Raw genomic sequence first — 21,475 nt, 5'->3', positions numbered from 1 at the left:
CAAAAGACTGTATTTTAAAACTTGGTTCATAGTATAAACACTGCCTCATAGTCAGACGCAAGTAATCAATTAAAAACAAAACAAACAAATAAAAAGCCATTCAAAGAGGCCGCAAAACACTGTTTGGTCAGTTAGTTGTGTACTTTGTAAACTTTTTTGTAATGACGTAAACAAACAACCAACCTGTTTTTCTTTTTAACCAATAACCATACAAATATTCATGCTTTTGTTTCAGTGGTCACTCTCCTTTTACCTCCAGTTTCACCGTTTTCCAGATCACCATTTCCTGTGTAAACAATTTATTTCACATGCATCTAATCTATTTTTAATAATAATATATAATTATAACAGAAACAGCAAATGCTTTGCAGCAATCATATTAATAAAAATGACGACTTATGATGTGATTATCAACAAACTCTGCTTCTTTTCAAAGTGGCCCCTTTTCCTCCTCAGAATGTGGACCCCATTACTGAACATGTGGGAGACCTCTAACATCTGGAAAGCCTCACACATGTTCATTTTACTCCAACAGGGCCAGCCCCATGCCCCCACCTACACCCACCCCCACCCCACCCCCATGGTCCATATTATTGAGCAACTGTGCTGACGGTGCTCTCTGCAAGGGAGCTGGGCTGACAAACTCAACACAGTTCTCAGCTCAATCAGTGACTAAGGTTGGAGGTTTAAGCCCCACCAAGTAATATCAGCCAACTTATGAGCTGATTTTATGTCACATTTATGTTTTTAATTCAATCTCACTGACAAACACAGAATAAAAGACAAAGATACACAAGATAAAATATATATTTTTGCTGTTGGTTTAAATAAAACAGAGCTGAAAGGAGGCTGAAAGTTGTAGTCAGTGTCACAGTCAGCAGTGCTGATAATGTTAGTGATGTGGTGAGAGGCTTTTTTACACAAAATGAATGAAAATTAAAGCAGCTGCAATAAAAACATTAACTTATCCACTGACCTTATATGGATCTGCCCTCTAAACATGTTATACAATAGCAATAAAAAACTTTACTGTAACAAATGTAGGTAGGACCAAATCGAATGGAGTCCAGTTTATTGCCATTAAGCCATTAGATGGTGTCTTACAAAAAGTACTTCCTTATGTACTTACTATTACAGTATATGTGTGTAATGTGTGTGTGAAATATTAGGCAGATATTGTGAAGGAGAAAGGAGGCTGTAGTTAGCACTGATACTCCCCTCCTCTCCTGGGAGGCAACAGCAGTCTGTATTAAAGCAGCAGCAGTGGAGGGGCCGAGCACAGAGCTGCTGTTGGAAATACCTGGACACAGCAGCTACCGCTGAGGGCTGCGGGATGCGCGTCTTGGCTCTCCTCTGGACCTTCTGCCTCCTGCTGAAGGAGGCGCAGGCATGGGGCTTCAAAAATGGAATATTTCACAACTCCATATGGCTTGGTAAATCACTGCTTTTATTCCATAACTTTATTATCAGTGGTTTCTTTTGTAATCCAGAATTTATTCTACTTCTGCCGGTGAGAAATGTTTCTGTCCTTTCATGCCAACACTGCAGAGGTTCCTCCTACAAAAAGGCACACTGTGAGGAGGATTAATAGGCAGCTTTCCTCTGTGCCAAACTGCATGTTTATGAGCTTGCTGCATGAGGCCACTGCACATGTGGAAATGACTTCATCTCAGGGGTTTCCAAATAAAAAAAAAACAGCTAATTTCAGCCCGTTTTTTTGTTTTTAATGGGGTGACAGTGAACCGTGTGTGTTTGCAGCATGTTTTCGTTTTAGTTAAGGAAACATTTCTCCTTTGTTTTTGCATTGTTGATGTTGAAGAGGTGAAAGAGTGAAGGCAGTACTGAGCATGAGAGTTTAATATGTGTCCACCAAACAGGTTTAAGAGCTGAAGAAAATCACCCGGCAGCTAATTTAGCTGCCAGGTTCTGCAGTCATGCATGCGTAAAGCAGGATCAGCACAGGAGTCCCATCGAGAGGGTCAGAGAGAGACACCAGTTCATGTCTTTGTCACCGACGTGGCTCTGTTTGTGTTGCTCTCTCTGACAGAACAAGCAGCTGGAGTTTACCACCGAGAGTCTCGCCAAGGGAGATACCAGCTGACGTATAAAGAGGCCAAAGCTGTCTGCAAATACGAGGGAGGGACGCTGGCCACTTACAAGCAACTGGAGGAAGCTCGCCAGATAGGTTAGCACCTCACACACACACACACAGAATACACATGCTCAGTTTTTACTGATTTCCACATTACCAAACCCAGAAAACTCCCAAGCAGAGAGATCTGACCATAACCTTCCAGCTGCTGAAGGAAGTCTGGCTCCCAGGATGCCAGTCGCTGTTCAGAACAAGTTTGATTTATGAAGAACTGGCAACAGTATTTTTTAAACTTCCTTTTTGGGCTCCTACGTTCAACATCTGCAAATTTAAAAACAAAATACTTACACAGGTAGTAAAACCATTACAAGAAATGACAGAAGGTGAATGAAAAATAAACACATATAACCTGTACCCTGTCACAACGTAGGACAGCATGAATCCAGATGTGGGATCACTATTATTTATGTTTTGATGTCTGTATAATGAACTGTCTGAAAGAACACAAGGTCTTACTGTAACATCAGTGACACGCCTCTTTAAACACTGGAATGCTTTTAACATGTTAAGAAAGAGGATGTGTTCACAGGCTAAAGGTCAAGTGAGTGAATCACTTCTTTCCGAAAGTGCTCAGCTCTTGCACGACTCATATTGTGAACAGGCCCATAGGTATTGTAAAAAAAAAACCCTGTTAACACCTTCCTCAGGGGGGTTACATCAATATTTATAGCCGCCTTGCTCTGCTACACGTTAACATCCACCTCTCTATCTCCACCTTGGAGGTCTCGCTTTTATCAGGCCTGTTCTGGCCTTCTGCTGATTGTAATGTCTCCAACAAGTGTCTGTTTGTCCTCCAGGTTTTCATGTGTGCGCTGCTGGATGGTTCGACAGAGGACGTGTTGGCTACCCCATCGTCAAGGCCGGACCCAACTGCGGGTTTGGGAAGGTCGGCATCATTGACTATGGATACAGGCTGAACAAGAGCGAGAAGTGGGATGTTTACTGCTACAACCCCAACTGTGAGTACAGCTACACAAAAACATTACATGATATCACTGTAAAACTCAGGGGTACACGCTAATTTTGTCCCTTTGTGTGACTGTGGTCTTCCAGTTTGAAGGTATATGGAGATATAACATAAGAGGTTTTTCCACCACAGGAATGCACAGATGGTGTGATCATGTATAGTAACAGGAGGAACACCCTCATCCTTGCATTTAGCGTTTGTGTTTTCAGACTCACTGTATGATAAAATAACCAAGAGTTTAAAATCGAGGCAACTGGTTTCCTTGCATAGAGGTTCCACAGCTCCCCTGAGCAGTTTCATCGGTTCTTATAAACATCTTTTGGATATAAACTGGATAAATGAGAGTCTTCATAGAGAATACCTCAGTTATGTTTAAAAGTTTCTCCCTGAAAACGTCTCAGTTCAGTCAGTAACAGCTGAGATTTGAAACTGTGTAACTTTGGACTCTCTGGATCAGAAACACCTGGGAGAAACAGGAAGATTTCTCCATCAACACGTCATGTTACATCATGTGTTGCATCTGCTTAAACAAAACTTTATGTTGGAAGGAAATAGAGAGTAAACAGTGAAAGCTCACAACTGCAAATGTTTCAAAAGTGATGCATCAGAAATGAAATATAGCATTTTTAGTCTTACTGTATCTTTAATTGAACCCAACATTCAGGAAACTGTCTCAAAATGGTGACCAATCATGTTCTAACAACACTGTCAGGTTTCAGGGTGGAAGGTTTATTTATAAATTAAACATTATGTTGGATTAATATTTGTTTTTGTTTACCCCTCTGGAACACAGATCAGGTGGCAAATGCAGCAGCAGCGCTGACATCACCTCAGGCTTGTTATGCTAATATGAGTTCCTGTTTATACATCAGTATATACAGTTTAGTGAGTGAGGATGAGGAAAAATAGATGCATGCAGATGTGTGGCGCTTATCCATCACTGTGAAACATCAGACTGGTTTAAATGAGAGTGTGTTTAGAAGGCTGTGTGGTTCAGAGGAGGAGACCTGAGCTCACATCAGTCAGCACGTCTGAGGTTGCACAGACTCAGGAAGCTGAGGGATGATAAAGACAACACCACAGAAGAAAAGAAAGGACTGTTCAGTCTCTGCACTGAACCACAATCTCAGTCTGACTTATCAGGTCCAACCCAGAGTAAACCAGGAGAATGGAAAACATCCGTCAGTGAGAAACCAGACACATCAGGCTGGATCCAACATCCACTATTCCAGATGATCAGGCTGATTGCTATGATGTGCTTCAAGTAGAGCCGAAAAGCATTTGAAAGCAACAGAAACAAACACCTGAGATGATCTGCTCAGAATGTATTAGTTCAGAGACACCTTCAAAAGTGTTTTAGTTTATTTAAAACCTACAAGCCAGCTTTGGCTATATCATGACTGTTAATGCTCATAATGTATCTGATCAATTGGCCCAGACATCGTTCATGTTTGTTTACAAGTTTGTTTACTTTAAATGCAACCATATAGCCAGTAACAACAGCTGATGTCTAGTAGAAGCACCTTCAGTAATTACTATATTTAGTGGTTATGACATGAGAGAGATACAGACAGACATTTTGGCAGAACCATGTGAGCTTCCCATCTTAATTATCTCAAAATGAGAAACTATGTCAGAGTACATTGTGCTTTGTTTCCCTCCAGGACGTCTGGAAGAAACAGCTTTGGATGGCATTGTCACCGGGCTCCACATGTGTGTTTGATTTCTCCACAAATGGATTCCTGTTCTGAATCCGAGCTCACACGCAACAAACAGACCCCCAAACCAGACAGCTTCACATGCAAAATCATGATCCCACCCACTGATTAAAAAGGAGTTTGATCAAGAAGTCATTTAGCCTGAGAACACAAAGACCACTTTATACACATCCACTCCTCACTGCATGTCATACGAGTATCCTGAAGTCTGTAACTGTAGTGATATTTCTACACTTTTAAACCTTAAACAGGGAGAACTGTCTCGTGTTCTTAGCCAACAGCAGTGGCAACTGGTGTGGTCTGCTGCTGTACCCCATCTGCTGCAAGCATGGGCATGTAGTTATCTGAGTTACTGTTGCCTTTCTATCAGCCATCAATCCACCCCATATAAAAGTCTACACATGTACCATTGGTGACTGATGGTGTTTGTAAAATCTTCTCTGTGTGTCTCACAGCAAAGGAGTGTGGAGGCGTTCTGACAGACCAGCAGAAGATGATTCAGTCTCCAGGTTTCCCTGAGGAGTACCAGAATGAGCAGATCTGCTACTGGCATATCCGAGTGCGTTTGGGTCAGAAGATTCGCCTGAACTTCCTGGAGTTTGATGTGGAGGATGACACGGCATGTTTGGCAGATTATCTGGAGGTCTACGACAGTTATGATGACGTTTCAGGCTTCGCAGGGAGGTGAGGGGTTAAAAGATCCCAGAGTACTCAAGAGATACTCAAGATCCCAAAACTTACTCTTTTTTCTTCAGAAATGTGACTTTTTCATGATTATGGTTTTATTTTCAGACTTGAAATCACTGAATGATGATTTCACTGTTTTTTTCAGGTTCTGTGGAGATTATTTACCTGATGACATCATCAGCACAGGTGACACGGCTTCACATTTTTGTGTGTTTATTGTTTTTTTTTTTGTTATTTACAAAATAACACACAGGTTGTGCTTGTTGTTTCACAGGAAACGTGATGACGCTAAAGTTCCTCTCAGATGCTTCGATCACTGGGGGCGGGTTCCAGCTACAATATGTTGCCGTTAATCCAGCTCCAAAATCACAGAATCAAACACACAACTGACTGAAAGAGAATTAGACACACTGATGTAATCCTGTTGCTGTATTTATGTTTACCTCCTGTACTGTAAGTAATGAGGCTTTATAGCTGATTAAAGGAATAGTCTGTGAAATAAACAAGCTGACTTTGTGTTGTGTTGTGGGAAAATAAACAATTCAGACTGTGTGCTGTCCTCAGTATTACTTTATGGAAAATAACTGTGGCTTGTGGATTTTCTGAGGATGTTTTTTGCAGACTTCTTGTATTGTTGCGTCTACTTCTATTTTTACAGAAGATAATTTATTCAGAAACAAGAAATGGAAGGTGAAAGGCATATTACTATTATTATTATTATTATTATTCAGCTTTTTTGTCCCTTTTCTTTTGCTGCTTTCCTTATAAGGTAAAACGGGGCGGTTCCGGTTGTGACGCAGTGGGGTCAAAGGTAATTTTGTACGTCGGCGTGGTGGTTTGGCGCCAGCAGATTTCGCGGGGTAGCAAGCACAAGGAGCAGCCCAGGAGAAGAAGGGAGCAGAAACATTACGAGTTAACGACTGCTTCTTAGACAACTGAAGCAAACTGTGGTGTGTTTGCTGGGGTTCATGGTGTGTCCGTGTGTCCGGTCTTGTCAACTCCAACACAGGTGAGCAGTTACTGTGTGCACATCGGTGGGTGCAGTGTGTGTCTGCCTCTGCGTTCGTGTGTGATTGTAGTGAGTCACAACAGAAAAGTGCAGAAATGTGTTTGTTTCTGTGTGTTTGCCGTGTGTGTATGTAACGGTGTATAGCGGTTGCTGGTATCTGTTTGTGTCATCATCTGTGCGCAGCAAAGTTGGCTAGCTTGTAGCCTGCTAGCTCTGCTAACTTGTTTAGGCTAGTTAATGTTAGCAGCTGTTTTCTAATTCCCCGGATGATTAGTAAAGTGATATGATGATGTGAAACCTTTCGCTGCTCTTGTGTTTCCTACATCAGTGTTGTGTGTTATTGTTCATGTCAGCAGAGGGGCAGACGTGTTTTGCTTCCTGAAATGTAGCAGGTGGCCTTTGGTAGCTTTGATTGGAACCTGTACTATTTCACAGATTCACCAGGAAGACGGTGTTTACTTGTGTGTGCATGTTCGTACAGTCATAACTTTGACTACTGCAGTCGCAGCCCGACCTACATCAGCACCGATTCATTTGTATGGTGCAATCTTCAAACTGCTTTACATAACACCTGTAAATAGAAATGTAAATAAAAGAAGCACATGTGTGATCATAAAGGTTACAGTTTATTAGATAAAATATGCTAAATATATTCACAAACGTCCACAAGGATTGTCATTATTAGGAAGGAAATCTGACAAAGGGCAGAAGTGAATATTCAAATTATGTAAATGGCTCTCTGCCTTCCTTGAGCAAGTTCAGCTGTCAGCTAGAGAGCAGGTCATTTTTTTCTGCTTAGAGACCTCTCGGTTAAATTTTTATATTTTGGAGCTTGGAGTTTTAGATTTGGAGCGCTGTCTGATTGGAGAAAAGGCTAAAAGATGCATGAGGAATAATTCACAGCGATTACACAAGGAGAAAACACATGCTACAGCTCTTATCATGGCTGCCACTGAGCTACTTCCAGGTCATTTCATTCAGTTTGGAACCATTCTAAGCAGCGGCCCAGCTGTGTCACATCTCCAACATGGCTTCTCTCCTCTGTTAGAGCCTCTAGGAGGTGAGTAAGGATGATGGCGACAGCAGGGCCTCCGAGCACCTCCAGCTTCCTCCCTCTGCTAGAGTCTGTGGAGGACAATGCTGCTGCACAGCCTGACCAGATAGATGCCTACCTCACCATCGCTAAGTAAGACGCTCATTTTAGTCTTCAGGTGACCTTTGTGTCTGTTTGGGAAATACATGAGGAGTTAAGTTGTCTTTTTCCTGTTTTAGTCGCCTAAGTGGAGAGGAGGGGCGCCAGTTTCTCCCTGCAGTTGAAAAGCACTTTTCTCGTTTGGGTAAAGCCATCCTGGTGAGTTTCTTATGTATAAGACATGAAAAAGCTGCAGCTACCTCTGATTCTGTTTACATCTGATGTTTCTGTGTTGTATTGTCTCCAGGCTCATCTAACCAGTCAGAACGCAGAACTGAGCCAAGCTGCCTTACAGACTTTAGGCTTCTGTGTTTACCATTCTCATGTTGTCTCTGGACTTTCTGGTACGTTTATTTCAAATGTTATTAATGTCATTTTAGAAATGTTGCATTTGAAGTAAAATGTTGCTTTACTGTCTGTTTTCTAGAAACCTTTGCATCAGAAATCTTCTCAGCACTTTGCTCCCTGGTGACGAAGTCAACTGATAAAAACACATGCACCAGGGCATTATGGGTCATCTCCAAACAGAGCTTTCCTGCTGACGTGGTTGCCAAAAAGGTGGCCAGAGATTTAAATTCAGGATAATGTGACTGATATGCAGCAACATCTGTGAGTTTAGTGAGTGATGTCGATTCATGTTGCTTTTGTCCTTTCAGGTGCCTTTGATACTAACAACTCTGGAGAGTGTTTGGAACAGAGAAGACGTCCAGTCTGTGGTGATGGAGCATGAAGCCCTGAACGTTGTCATTCGGTAAAAGCATACAAATATTATTAATAATGGAATAAGTGCAAAACTGCTGCAGACAAATTTATTAGAAAATAAAACTGTTGTAAAGTTTGAAACATTTGGTGAATTTCAATCACTGTTTTGGTGCATTTTGTACCTTTTACCTATTAACTTAAACAGCCAGAGACTGAGGTGAGCTGACCAACTCTCACTGCAGCACATAATGTAACTACCTCTAGTAGGACAAATGGAATATATTAACTCTGGTCTGTGTAGTTGCTTAATGAACAGTGTCCCTCTCCAGGTTTAATGTTACATCAGAGAGGATTGTGTACTGCCCTAGCCTTCAGTCTGATCTAAACACTTTGCATAGATTTTTATATTGTTTTGCATATGATTTATGTATTGCTGTCCCTGGTGGTCATAGGATGCTGGAGCAGGTGCCACCTCAGATGGGCACTGCAGCGGTGCAGTGGGCGAAGCTGGTCATCCCTCTGGTGGTCCACTCGGCCTCTAAGGTGCGTCTGCGGGCCGCAGCAGCTATGGAAATGGGAATGCCTCTGCTGCTGGAGAAACAGGCAGAAGTGGCTGCTGTCATCGAACCAATAATGTCCTCGGTGAGTATCTGTGTTGTTGCTGTACATGTTTGGGAAGTGTCTGGAAGAACAGTGGACTTGTTTTTATTACATTCATTATTAAAAAGCCTAATGGCCTCTGCTGTCCTTTGTCTTAACAGAAACTAGTCCCAGAACTGCAGAAGCTGTTCAAGTCGAAGAATGAAATGAATGTTTTGAAGCTCTGGCCCTTATTTGTGAAACTGCTTGGGAAGGTAGAGTGCACTCACTGATTATATGTTGTGTAAACACACAGCCGAACAGGTGTACCTAATATTTGGCCCCCCCTTCCTAACTGTAGATGTGTCTGGATCACAAATTGAGCCTGTAGTAAAGTGTACAGTATATTTGTTCATGTTCTCCGTAGCTGCTGCACAGAGGTGGTCCCTTCATCAACTCTTTGCTGCACCTGGAGGAGCTCGGTTTCCGCAGCTCGTCTCCAACCATAAAGAAAATCGCCTTCATTGCCTGGAAGAGCCTCATTGATAATTTTGCTCTCAATCCAGGCGAGTAACTTACTCTGTGGTATTTGGTTGTTGTTAGTTGATCATGAGGTTGAGGTGTTAACATTCTTCCTCCCTGCAGACATCCTGAGCAGTGCCAAACGTATGAAGCTTCTCATGCAGCCACTTATCTCCATCCAAGTCAGGACAGAAGCCTTGCTGCTCACTAAGGTGGAGGTCTGGTGGTACCTCGTGGTTCAACTTGGGCCCAATTTGTCACCAAACTTTGATCAGGTCAGATATGTCCCTCTTATTTGTTTCAGCAGGGTCAGTGTTAGTGTAGGTTCATTGTCCAGTGCAATGTCAAATCCTTGACAATGTCAAATCATCTCTATGGAAATGGCAGTTCTGATGAAACCATGCAACACATTTAACGATCTTTTCTTTCTCCAGGTTTCTGTACCTTTACTTCAGAGCACCCTCAGCTCTGACACCTCTTCGGTCCTGAGCACTCCTTCTAGAGCTGTCAATCAAAATGGTTCTGTGGCACCCAGCACACCCAAGACTGGTATGGTTACATATGATATCCAAGATCCATCAAACCAGCTTGCACATCAGAGGATGCAGATTTTAGTGGAGAATCTGGTGGGTATGTTTTTGTTCAGGGACTGCAGGACACCCAGGCTTCAACAGTCCAGCTGTAACACCGCGGATGAACCTGAACTCCAGTTTGCAGGCCTCCTCCACCTTCCCCTCCATCCAGCTGCTTGGCCTGGAGATGCTGCTCCACTATCTGCTGGGACCGGAGGTTGTTGCCACTGCAGCCAAAAATAAGCTCACCTTGAGTCTCGGTGGGTCAGAGCCACATGGCCTCCTGTTTGCATAGATACATATACATTGAGGAATTAATGCATGTGTATTGTTGAGATGTTTACTCATGGTTGCCCGAGCAGACAGCAAAGATGCCAAAGTAGAAAGTGTGTATCTTTCCTCTGCCTTGGTACACGTCCACATCTTTGTTTCAAAAAAAAAAATAGGCCAAGACGTTGTTTGATGTATGACGGTCTTCTTTTTGCAGAGCCCTTGAACAACACTCTCCTTTCTGGTGCCCCCTCCTTCACCAAACACGCTGCTGTACTCATCTCAAACATCAGAGACGGCTTCAACAACGTTGGAAAAGATGCTCCAGGTAAACTGCAGCTTTTGTTCAGCTTAGCCTCAGTCATTGAATGTCTGCATTATTACTCAGATTTGACAACACATGGATGTTGATGTTCTGGACTATTCACATTTAAAATATTACCGTAAGGGGGTTGGTTTAAGCTCTAGAAACAAAGCAGGCTATTGTGTGGGTGCTGGATTGTTGTTCAAGGCCAAGGAAACTCTGGATAAGAACAGCCTGTTTACCTTTGTGACCATGTCAAAATAATGGAAACTGGGCTACTTTTGTTTTGTGTTTATGTCTTTTGCTCTGCTTTGGATTGCCTCATCTGTTGGCTTCTGAAGACTGTGTGTCTGTGTGGCTTCTGGTTTGATTTCCATAATCCTTCTGTTCATTGAAGAGTAATGCAAGAAACGGAAACGCTTCAAATACATGTGCCAGTAATTAAAATGTTTATTTGCTTTGTGTTGCAAAGACCCCACGTTTGACAAGTTTACTTTCCTCTTATTTTGAAAGTTAATGAAATAAAGGTGGTCATCATTTTGGAAGGATGTACTCCAGCATAAAACATTTTTGTTTCTTTTTTTTTTGTCTCTCCTCAGATCCGCTCTTGGCTATCATATGGAAAAACCTTGTCCGGTTTGTCAGCTTAACTATAGAGTCTGGTAAGTGTGTGCCCTCAGCCATCTCAAGGCTGAATTTTAAAAGATAAGTGGCTGTGACGACCAGCAGTGAAAGCTGCATATTCCAGCTGTTTTACATGTTGTTGTGGCTGCTGCTCAGCAGGCTGGACTCTTTCAGTTGTGGGTCTGACCTTGCAGCACCACATAGAGCAGTTAGAGTGGGTGTGGCTTCTATTGCATTAGAGGGGGATCAGAGAGACCACGTCCTCATCTCTGACCTGACCCACTGTCACCGTCATCAGTTTAAGTTGGAGCATTCAGGTCTCTGAGGTCTGAATGCTGTGAAAAGAGAAAAGTACTGAGGGGTCTGTCCCCGATGATGACGCTTTTCTGACACCTTCTGAGACACTTCCAAGATCTTTGAAAATAATCTGTGCTCTCTGCTCCTTAGTGGGCAGTAAGAAGGACCGTCAGGGATGTGAGGTGCTGACACTGACGCTCCAGGCTCTGCAGAGCATTGTCGCCTCAGAGGCTCTGCCTGCAGACAAAGTCCTGGTAGGAATCCTCACACACATAAAATTTTGATGTTCTGTTCTTCTTGCATTCTCTGACAGTGTGCTCTTTTCTTCAGATTCTGTTTGAGGCTACAGTGAAAGGAATTCCTCAGAGAGTTCTTGGCTCTGCGTCCTATCAAGTGGGAAAGATGGACGTGCTCAATGTATGTGCTTCATAATCAGTAAAGACATGTTCCTGAACATTCTCAGAGAAAAGAGACTGTTAAACTTCTGTGCTTCCTTCCTTAGGGAACACCAGCTCTCTTCCTCATTCTCCTCCTCTTCAACAGCAGCATGCTTCCAGCCTACATAGAGGATGAGAGGTGGGTCTGATGAGAAAAACCAGCTGATTTGTGCTGATCAATAATCAGTATCAAGAAGTTGGTCTCATTTTATTTATATAATAAATACAGGAAATTATAAATCTGAGTTCTTGTCTGTCGTCAGGTTTTTCCACTGCCTTCAGACACTTGTTGGCTGCGGCCTGTCGGGTCCCACTTCCCCTCTGGCTTTTGCTGAGGCAGTGCTGGGTGCCATCAGCTGCAGTTCTGCATCTCTACAGAACAAGGAGCAGCTGTGCAGGATGTGGAGTGTGATGGTCGGCCCATTGACCGACACCATCACTCAGGTAGGAACAAAGGTGGTGAACAGTGATGTCATTTAGTGTGTAGATTGAAAGTTTTAATTCTTGAATGGATTTTAGCTGGGCTTAATTTGATCTGTAAATTTGGCGTTTTTAAGAGCCAATACTTTGTTGAATCTGTCAGTGTGGGGCTGCTAGGTAGTCTACTCATACTCCACATAAATGTAAATGTAATAAATTGTAAGGATAACACAGATCACAATGACTGATTTCCATTTTTCACATTTTAGCTGCTAAATTTAGCCGGTTGTTTCTAAAACGGATAGCGAGATTGGCGCTCTGCCAGCACGCCCTTTTCTCACTATGTCTTGTGCAGATGCAGTTGAAGATATGTTGGAAAGAAAGACTTTAGAATTTAGATGAAAATAACAATACGCTGACCACTTTCTGTGTACCTGCAGCCTTGCCAAATAAATCTGATGCCATACATTCTTTCTTTTTTCTTTTTTTACAGTCTAACGAAGTCAACCAAGGTGATGCTCTGGAGCACAACTTCAGTGCCGTGCACTCTGCCTTGATGGTCCCCATTACACACCTCCTGCATGGCGTGCCTCTACCACAGGTCTGTTTGGCTTCAGTTTAATGTCGAAATCTTGTCTTTATCTAAGGAAAACAACCTGATTCTGATCTTTGGTCCAGGCGGCACAGAAGTCGATGTTGTCTTCATGGTCAAAGCTGTACAAAGTGTTTGCTCGCTGCTCTGCGCTCGTGATCACAGCTGAGGAGAATATCTGCTGTGAGGAGCTTTGTGCAAAGGTGGCTGCTGCCATAGACAGAGAAGTACTGAAGGTATGTAGTAGTATGTGGTTTAAATAAATGCAATAAATCTTAAATATTAGGATACACACTGTAGTTTATTACTTTCATGTTGTCTGTTTCTGCAGGTTCCCTCAACATTAAATGCGGTTTCCAGCATTCTCCAGGTAATGGTCGAATGTGTGGACTTCTCACCATATACTCCTCACTTTCAACAAAAGCTGAAGTGTAAGAGAACTCGTCTCATTTTCCCCCTTTTATAGTTTATAGTTCTAGTACAGACTAATTTACTGTAATACTGCTTTCTTCAGCTCCCCACACTCCTGTGAACTGGATGAAAAAGAGGAATAAAGTCCTGGGGAACCTTACCGCCTTCCAGTCGCTGCTGGTTCAGTGTCTGGAGCTTTATCTGGAGGTCCCTAAGGCATCCTCTGAGGTGCCCTCTGAGGCAACTGGCTCTGCCCTGCTTTCCATTATCTCCACTCTTTTCACTAACCTCGTCCTCGCCAATGCCATCCAGGAAGCTCTGTCCTCTCTGATCTCACCACTCACACTTTTCTACAAAAAAGCTGGCAGCGAGCCGCACGTCTTTAGCCCACAGCTCATGGGAAAGGTGAGGTCAACAAAACAGTACATCATGCATGATGCATTAAAGGACCATCAAATGGTCTAACACCAGCTGTCCTTCCTCATCCTCCAGCTGGAGAAGCTTCTTAGCGACATTCTCAGCTGCCTGCAGAACCGTTCCACTCTGGCCTACAACGATGAGCTGCTGAATCTGCTGTCGCCTCTGCTCTGTGAGCTGTTTCCTCACAAAAATAAGCAGCTGCGCACATTGGTTGCTCAGTTCTGGAACTCCACTTTTGCCAACACTGTCAGACTCACGTACCCTGACCAGATCCGGTAAAAATCCTTCAAGTTCTGGATGAGTCTGCAGAATGATGCCTCCGTTTGGTTTTGGTTTTTATATAATATTATAATATTTATTTTAAACAGGCCAGTGCTGAGCCAAGTGAAACAGAAGACTCCAATCATCCTTCCAGGCTTTGAGGCCATCATTGTTTCTGATGAGCTCAGCGGACAGTACTCTGTGAGTTGTCATTAATATCTTGCACCCTGTTGTGATTTTAGATTTATTGACACCTCTCTGTTTGTGATGTCAGAGTGAGAGCTCTCAGCTGGAGACGAAGCTCAGTGGGATCCCTGTTTCAGCTGTGGGGAAGAGAGATTCACTCCCGGGAAAGGCAGCTGAGCTAAAAGAGAAGAGCGCCAACAAGACCTCCAAACCTGTTTCTGTAAGATTGAACTCATCAGACTGCCCAAGCAGCTACAAAACACAAGAATGACCTAAATGTGAGCACTTTGTGTTTCTGCAGACAAAGCTGGACTTTGGTTCTCCTAAACCGCCACGCAGAGATGTTTTGGAGGAAGAGGCCTCCATTGACTTTGTCTTCATTCCTCCTGAGACAAAGGAGCGAGTCCTGACAGAGCACCAGAAAGAGGTGAAGAGGACGAAAAGGTCAGAATTTTCTCTCACTCTGGTACCATTCAAAGTGTCTGTGTTGTCAGTTACGTGAGGCTGATGTTTTCTTATGTTCGGCACAGGGTGGACATCCCTGCTATGTACAATAACCTTGATGCCTCTCTGGACACAACAGTTTTCACCCAGTACACACAGAGCCAAGAAGACTCTTTGTAAGTTTTACCAGAATTTGAATGAATCCTCTGTATATTAAACAAATACAGTCATGTAATAAAGAACCTTCCCACAGGGACAAACAGCCCACAGAACAAGCTGACAGCATCACCAAAGAGGCTCCTGCTGAGGTAATGAAACCAGAATCCACTGGAGTTTGTCCTTTATTTTGTCCTACCAATGCTTCAGTGTGTACCTTAAAAAGAAATCAGATAGAGCTTCAGTAAAAGACCAATCTCTTTCATGATCAGTTTGCACATTAACATGGTGTGCACTTGGAAGTTTGAACACTGCTGTTGTCTTCTTTTTTGCCTTTCCTTTCACTCCATGTGTTGGGCCCAGTCACCCCTTTTCCCCCATTTTTCTCACTCTGTGTTTGTTTTTTTTTATTCAACTCACTTATTTTAATAAGAATTAAAATGCTGCATAATTATGGTTTTGTCCGCTTATATATATATATAAAGGTGGTTGCCACAGTCACGTAGTGTTAAAGTGTAATTTAGTGACTTTAATTTGGTTTTCCTATAGGTTCCTGAGGAAAATGAGGAAGATGCTGAAGTTCTTATAAAAGCCACTCAGGACTTTACCAGTCCGACACACACAGAGAATGTAACAGAAACCCAGCAGCAGGAGGAGGTTATCCCTGAGTCTACAGATGTCTCTATGGAGGACGATGCTAAGAGTGATGGCAGACCACAAGATGTGCAGCCTAACGAAGACACTAGTCCCAACCTGTCTGCATCTTCAGATGTGGTTTCGGGGACGCCACAGAAACCAAACAGTCGCCGTCAGTCGTTCATCACTCTGGAAAAGTATGTTGATGGCAAACCTGGCAGCCCCAGCAGTGTGTCTTTCACAGGCCCCCTTGTAAAGAAATCCAACAGCCAAGAACGCTCCAATAAGACTTCCTCCTCTCAAGCCTCTGGTTTATCTACAGCTTCAGACTCTCAGACAAGAAAAACAAACTCTCAGAGCTTGGTGGACTCTCCAGAGTCACCACGAAGGCCAAAAGACTCTATGCACAGTGAGCCTGTAAGGCTTACTGAGAGACTGCCCAGTGACTCCACAGTGGAAGAAGACATCATCCCAGATACACAGGTTGAAGCAGAGGATATATTAAGGACAAATATGTCTTCCACATTGGAAGAGATGGAAACCTCAAGTCAGGAAGATATTTCTCCATCCCAAATGTCCTCCAAGGTAGTGAGACGATCAGGACGCAGTCGAGTCAGACCACTGCTGCCTGGAGAGGACCCTGTAGAGCGTGACTCAAAGTACACCCTTAACAAACGGAAACGTTCAGGAGATGAGCTGAAAACCGATGCTGAAAAGTCACAAGGCAGACCAAACACGAGAAGTAAGCAGGCTGCTGAGGACGGCAGTCGGCGCTTACGAACACGAACTCAGAGCGAATCGAGTCAGAATGACTCTCAAAGCAGAGCACGCAAGAAGATGCAGCTGTACAGCAACTCACAGGAGTTCCTGGACAAACCTGAACGCAAAAAGAGACGCAGCAGTCAGCTCGAGTCCAGCCAGACAGATACACCATCTGATCATGAAAGCCAGTCACAGCGAAGGCTTGGCAGGCCAAGAAAATCCTTGCCGAATACCAGTGAGTCCAGTCAAACTGCCACACATGATGATGAGCCAAAGGGAGACTCGCAGAAAGATGCCGTTTCTTTTCAAGCTGGTGTTGATTCTCAAGATTTAGAAAAGACAGTAAAAGGTGATAATGAGATGAAGAAAGATTCTCCAATCACATCATCACCTAAAACAGAAGTGCTGCCCCAGGAATCTGTCAAGGGCACAGAGAAGGAAGATCCTCAGCTCGTCACTCCTCCACCTAAGGACGAGTCCCAAGACTTGAAAAGTGAGACGAACCAGTTGAAGCAGGAACAGAAGGCAGTAGAGGCTGTGGATGACAACCTCAGCCAAGAGGAGTCTCAGACGATCACGCCCTCTGATGGACAGTCGAAACGTAGAGGCAGACGAAGCAAAGCATTGTCTGAGGCGGCAGAGTCTGAAAATAAAAGTGAAAACACAGATTCATCAGGACGTCAGACTCGGTCTTCTTCTCAGGCAGCAGTGTCTGCAGAGGGTCGGGCTGGAGGTCGCACTAGAAGGAGCAAAGTTCACGAGGAGCTGTCAAAGTCAAGTCTTGGCTCAACCCCAGATAGTTCTCAAGATCTGTCTGGATCAGAGTCTTCCCAGGGCCGGGGCAGAAGATCAAGGTCTTCCCCAGCATTGGCAGCCAGTGTGGAGTCCTCTGAGGCAGAGTCCTCTGAGACACTGCTTTCCAAGAAGAATGGAAGGAAATCCCAGGCATCTCTTCAAAGTTCTCTTGCTCTCGAATCTAAGAGAGCTAGCGACAACATGGAGGAAGCGGATGCGTCTCAGCAGGCAGATACTCAAATCATAGAGGCAACAAGTCAAAGTCTTACAGAATCAGAGGGATCTTCAAAAACACACGATTTGCTTCAGGTTACAGGGGAAGAGCAGAGTAAGGAGTCACAGGTGGAGTTGGAGGCTGACACTCAAACAAAAACGGACTCTGATAAAATCAGTATGCCGCTGTGCAGAGATGAACAGAAAGACTCTGAATCAAACGGTGAGAACACCTCTGCCCAAGATGTAGAAATGCCTGAATCTGTTGGGATTAGTGATGAACAGTGTGTGGACATACCGGCGCCCCCTAGTGACATGGCAGAGAATCTGCCATTGTCAGAGCCTGAAACTGTGGATGTGGTTACAGAAAAACAAAACGTAGACAAAGACACAGAACGGCCAGCTGTCCCAGAGGACGCCAGAGCTGAGTCACAAACATGTCAAACTGTCTCAGATGAACCTCCAGAGGACAAGGAAGCATACTCTGCATCGCAACAGCCAACAGAGGAGCTTTCTGAGCAAAAGGTTACATCTATGCAGGACGACCAAACCCAGATCACAGAGGATGAAGAGAAAACTCACACCGAGGATGCTCTGACCTCAGAGCTGATAAGTGGACCTGTCTCACAGGAGTCTCCAGTGAAGCAAAAGGACTTGGAGGCTGTGATGGCGCCAGATGTCGGACAGAGCCCCAGCAGCAGCAAGATCAGAGGAACCTGGTCTCCATCAGCATCACCATCCACCAGCATTCTGAAAAAGGCTCAGAAAAGATCGCTAGAGGTTGAAACTCCTTCACCGCTTGTTAAAGTTAGTAGTCAATCTCTCCGTTACATTTCTAAAACATAACAAAAACCATGCTGGAAGTAACTTTTTCCCCCTTTGCAGTCCAGACGTGTGTCTTTTGCTAATCCGATCCAGCACCAGGAAACGGCAGATGACATCGACCGCCGCAGTCCCGCCATTAGAACCAGCTCACCTAGAAGGTCCAAAGCCAGCAGCATTCACCAGCCGAAGGTTGGAAGCAGACCAGTGCTGTGATTATTAATGTAGTGTTTCAGTCTCTGATGCATTTCTGATTCTTATTCCAGCATATCACAACTCCAACAAAAGGCTTCATGATCCTGAGTCCCAGAAATCTTCACAGTCCAACTCACAGGAGCTCTAAGAAGTGTCTGGTATGAACACACATAATTTTTATTTCTCATTTTTGACCTTATTATGGGCATTCACTGTCTCTGAGGTTAACTGACCATTGTTACAGTTGGTCCATACATGTGTGGGGAAAAGGCGTAGTGGTTAACAGATTCTGGGCTAAAACATAGTTAAGTGATCAGTCCTGGAAAAAGGCATGGAGTTCTAAAAGTTCTGCTCCTGGGCTAAAAAACACAAAGTCATTAATTAAAAAATATGATAAAATGTTATTTGTTCTTTAGCAATGGTAGAGGAAGTACTGAAGCTTGGTACTGAAGCAGCAAAATACATAGTTTGCAACGTAGAAGTGCTACATCAACAATCCTACTTAAGTAAAAGTCTTAAGTACTGTAGTGGCTATTTTGCCAGCCTTCAGCCACTCGGTTGGGTGCAGGGAATGTTGTTTTCCTACGCGCTGTTATTTCCAAAATGAATCATTTGATGCATCATAATCTTTGGGTGAGGTTCCCGTTTATTGTTAACAAACGTATTTGATCATGATTACAAAACAGAAAAAACGTGTCAGCGGTAAAAACCGTACGACCTCCCAGCTCCCATACCTGTCTGATCTGCTCACCTGAATCACCTGTGTTCATTTAAGCCTTACCCACCAACCCTAACCTGCCATCTAGCGACAAACAAAGGCAATTACATGTTAACTTCATGGCTCCTACAAGTACTTACTTTTAAATCTACTTAAAGTATTAAAAGTAAAAGTACTCACGCACCGAATATATATTATTAATTTCCATTGCAAAGGATACATGAACAAGCTAAAATTAAAATTGACAATGTGTAGTTAATTTACATTTTCAGTACAGAAATCTTTGTAATGTACCCAGAACCAGCTATGGACAGGTCTGTATGTCACGAGGCAGGCTGTGGGCATCAAGTGAACAGAGAGGCTGCTAATAAAAAACAGGTGTTCAGGATTTTTACTGTGTAAATATTCCTGCTGTAGATTAATGTTATTATTATTGTTAGTCAGACATTGATGGATTTGTGTTAGCAGACAGTAGCTAACTAGTTAGCTAACTGAGCCAGAGCACCGGCATCATGACTGAGGCTCATTATAGAAACATAGCTCAGAGTGTGACACCACCTCCATGCAGAGTCTGACCTTACATCAGTCCAGCAGTACAGTCCAGCAAAGCTGTATGTACGCAACTGTATTCATAAATGTACTTGTAACTACAGGCATTGTAAAAGTTTGTAGTGGAGTAAAAAGTACAGATAATAGCTGCAAAATGTAATGTAAGTATAAAGTATGCACTATTTTGCTTTAAGTAAAGTAGAAGTACATACAAATTAAGTACAGTAACGAAGTACCAATACTTTTTTACTATTTTCAGATTTCTGAAATGAGTCAGGAGCCTCACACACGCCCCAAAGACTGCATCTACCCAGCACTGGTTGGCTGCTCGACACCTGTGGAGGCTGTGCTGCCTCACATTTCCTCCAACATGTGGTGAGTTATGGTCCTTTTAGATCTATAAAGTCTTTATCGGCCGGTTTCTCTGTTAACTTTCGGCATTGCAGGTCTCGAGGTTTTGGGCAGCTCGTTCGTGCCAGAAACATTAAAACAGTGGGTGACCTCAGTGCCCTGACTCCCAGTGAAATCAAGATGCTGCCAATTCGCTCACCAAAGATCTCCAATGTGAAAAAAGCACTTAAAATCTATGAGCAGCAGGTAAGTTTGACAGGCCGCGGTCACACAGCAAAGACTCAATTAACGATGAGGCCTCTGACATCTGAATTTGTCATCCTCAGCGCAAAGGACGAGGCGGTGACGAGTTGAAAAGCTTCGATGAAACGGAGATGATGACATCTGAACTGGAGGAGAATGCTGCTCCTCAAACCGTGGATGATGAAGACAAGACTGCAGAAGAGCCACTCGGTGCGTAAAAAGACAAATTTACCTCAAATTACGATAATAAAGGATGTAAACCTGAAAAATCTTTGTTTGCAGCCACTGAGCTGGTGGACGAGCCCGTTTCTGCAGATGGATCGCCCGAGCGGGACGCCTCCGCAGATCAGTTACCTGACCCGTCAGACCAGCGACCTGAGGGAGGTGCTGACAGGCTGCTGTCACAGGTTCAGTCTCTGAACGGAAGCATGACACCACTGGAGCTCAGCCGCTGCTCGCCGCAGCAGCTCGTTCAAGTGCACGACCAGCTGGGAGGCCTGATGAGGCGCGTGGTGGTGGAGCTGCAGGCTCGACTCACTCAGACAGACGACAAACTCTGAGCAGAGTCTCGGATCAGAGCGGCGTCAGGAGGCACAGAGAGACTTGTTTGTATGGACGAATGGAGTCAAATTTTATCGTGGAGGCAGTTATGTCTTCTGTTACAAATATTTTATCGAATGCTAACAGCTCATAGTCTTCCATTCTTAGCTCCGACTGTTGGGTAGATTAGAGAATTTTAATCACTGAAAGGGAAGTCTTACTTTTAAACTGCCAAAAGGTTTTATGAGCTCAACATGAATTCTATTTTCCTATTTTCTTCCTGATGCAGACTTTGAAGTAAGCGATTGAACTTTGTACATAAGCTCTTTGTTTGTAGGTTTATCAGTGTGCTTGTATATTTTGGTAGCATTTATTAGCTTCACCTCACCTCAGTGTCCTGTCATGGTTGTTGTAGTGGACTGTCTGCACTTCTGTGTTTTTTTTAAATGCTTAAATAAAAGACGGACCTCATTTCGTGTTGTATGGGTTTTGATTTCAAGATCAAATTCATTTAGATCTAGTTGCCTCGCGCACGCTGTTAAATAACTGATGTTGCTATATGTTGATGCCACAGAAGCTAGGACGGCTCATTTTGCTGGATGTGTGTCTCCTCTGCTCCTCCCTCCCCTCCACCACAGGGACATATATCTGAAGTCTGCCATTGAGTTGCTGTTGTAAATTTACTGACCATCCACCATTAGCAGAATGCTATACAATGGAGGAACAAAA

The 21,475-nt window shown here is 43.6% G+C and overlaps 2 protein-coding genes across 2 annotated transcripts; both read left to right on the top strand.

The window, feature by feature from the left end:
• Nucleotides 1-1,264: 1,264 nt before the first annotated feature.
• Nucleotides 1,265-6,030, top strand: tnfaip6 (tumor necrosis factor, alpha-induced protein 6). The gene is made up of 6 exons (XM_028393796.1): nucleotides 1,265-1,433; nucleotides 2,048-2,185; nucleotides 2,950-3,111; nucleotides 5,293-5,521; nucleotides 5,670-5,710; nucleotides 5,799-6,030. The coding sequence occupies exons 1-6, from the start codon at nucleotides 1,334-1,336 to the stop codon at nucleotides 5,912-5,914; spliced, it is 786 nt and encodes a 261-aa protein (XP_028249597.1). The 5' UTR covers nucleotides 1,265-1,333; the 3' UTR covers nucleotides 5,915-6,030.
• Nucleotides 6,031-6,361: 331 nt separating this feature from the next.
• On the top strand, nucleotides 6,362-21,217 carry rif1 (replication timing regulatory factor 1). The gene is made up of 35 exons (XM_028393594.1): nucleotides 6,362-6,533; nucleotides 7,582-7,719; nucleotides 7,806-7,884; nucleotides 7,973-8,069; nucleotides 8,153-8,283; nucleotides 8,382-8,476; nucleotides 8,880-9,069; nucleotides 9,189-9,281; nucleotides 9,434-9,572; nucleotides 9,652-9,803; nucleotides 9,963-10,077; nucleotides 10,175-10,360; nucleotides 10,588-10,698; nucleotides 11,274-11,336; nucleotides 11,746-11,849; nucleotides 11,926-12,012; nucleotides 12,098-12,171; nucleotides 12,296-12,476; nucleotides 12,946-13,053; nucleotides 13,131-13,280; nucleotides 13,376-13,475; nucleotides 13,559-13,860; nucleotides 13,948-14,150; nucleotides 14,244-14,337; nucleotides 14,411-14,542; nucleotides 14,624-14,766; nucleotides 14,853-14,942; nucleotides 15,020-15,074; nucleotides 15,472-18,135; nucleotides 18,214-18,342; nucleotides 18,417-18,503; nucleotides 19,872-19,987; nucleotides 20,059-20,209; nucleotides 20,290-20,416; nucleotides 20,489-21,217. The coding sequence occupies exons 2-35, from the start codon at nucleotides 7,604-7,606 to the stop codon at nucleotides 20,764-20,766; spliced, it is 6,942 nt and encodes a 2,313-aa protein (XP_028249395.1). The 5' UTR covers nucleotides 6,362-6,533; nucleotides 7,582-7,603; the 3' UTR covers nucleotides 20,767-21,217.
• The last annotated feature ends 258 nt before the right edge of the window (nucleotides 21,218-21,475 follow it).

The sequence above is a fragment of the Parambassis ranga genome, chromosome 21 (assembly GCF_900634625.1).
Source record: "Parambassis ranga chromosome 21, fParRan2.1, whole genome shotgun sequence".
NCBI lineage: Eukaryota > Metazoa > Chordata > Actinopteri > Ambassidae > Parambassis > Parambassis ranga.
The sequence above is the reverse complement of the archived record's forward strand: the minus strand, read 5'-3'. Positions and strand labels throughout refer to the sequence as shown.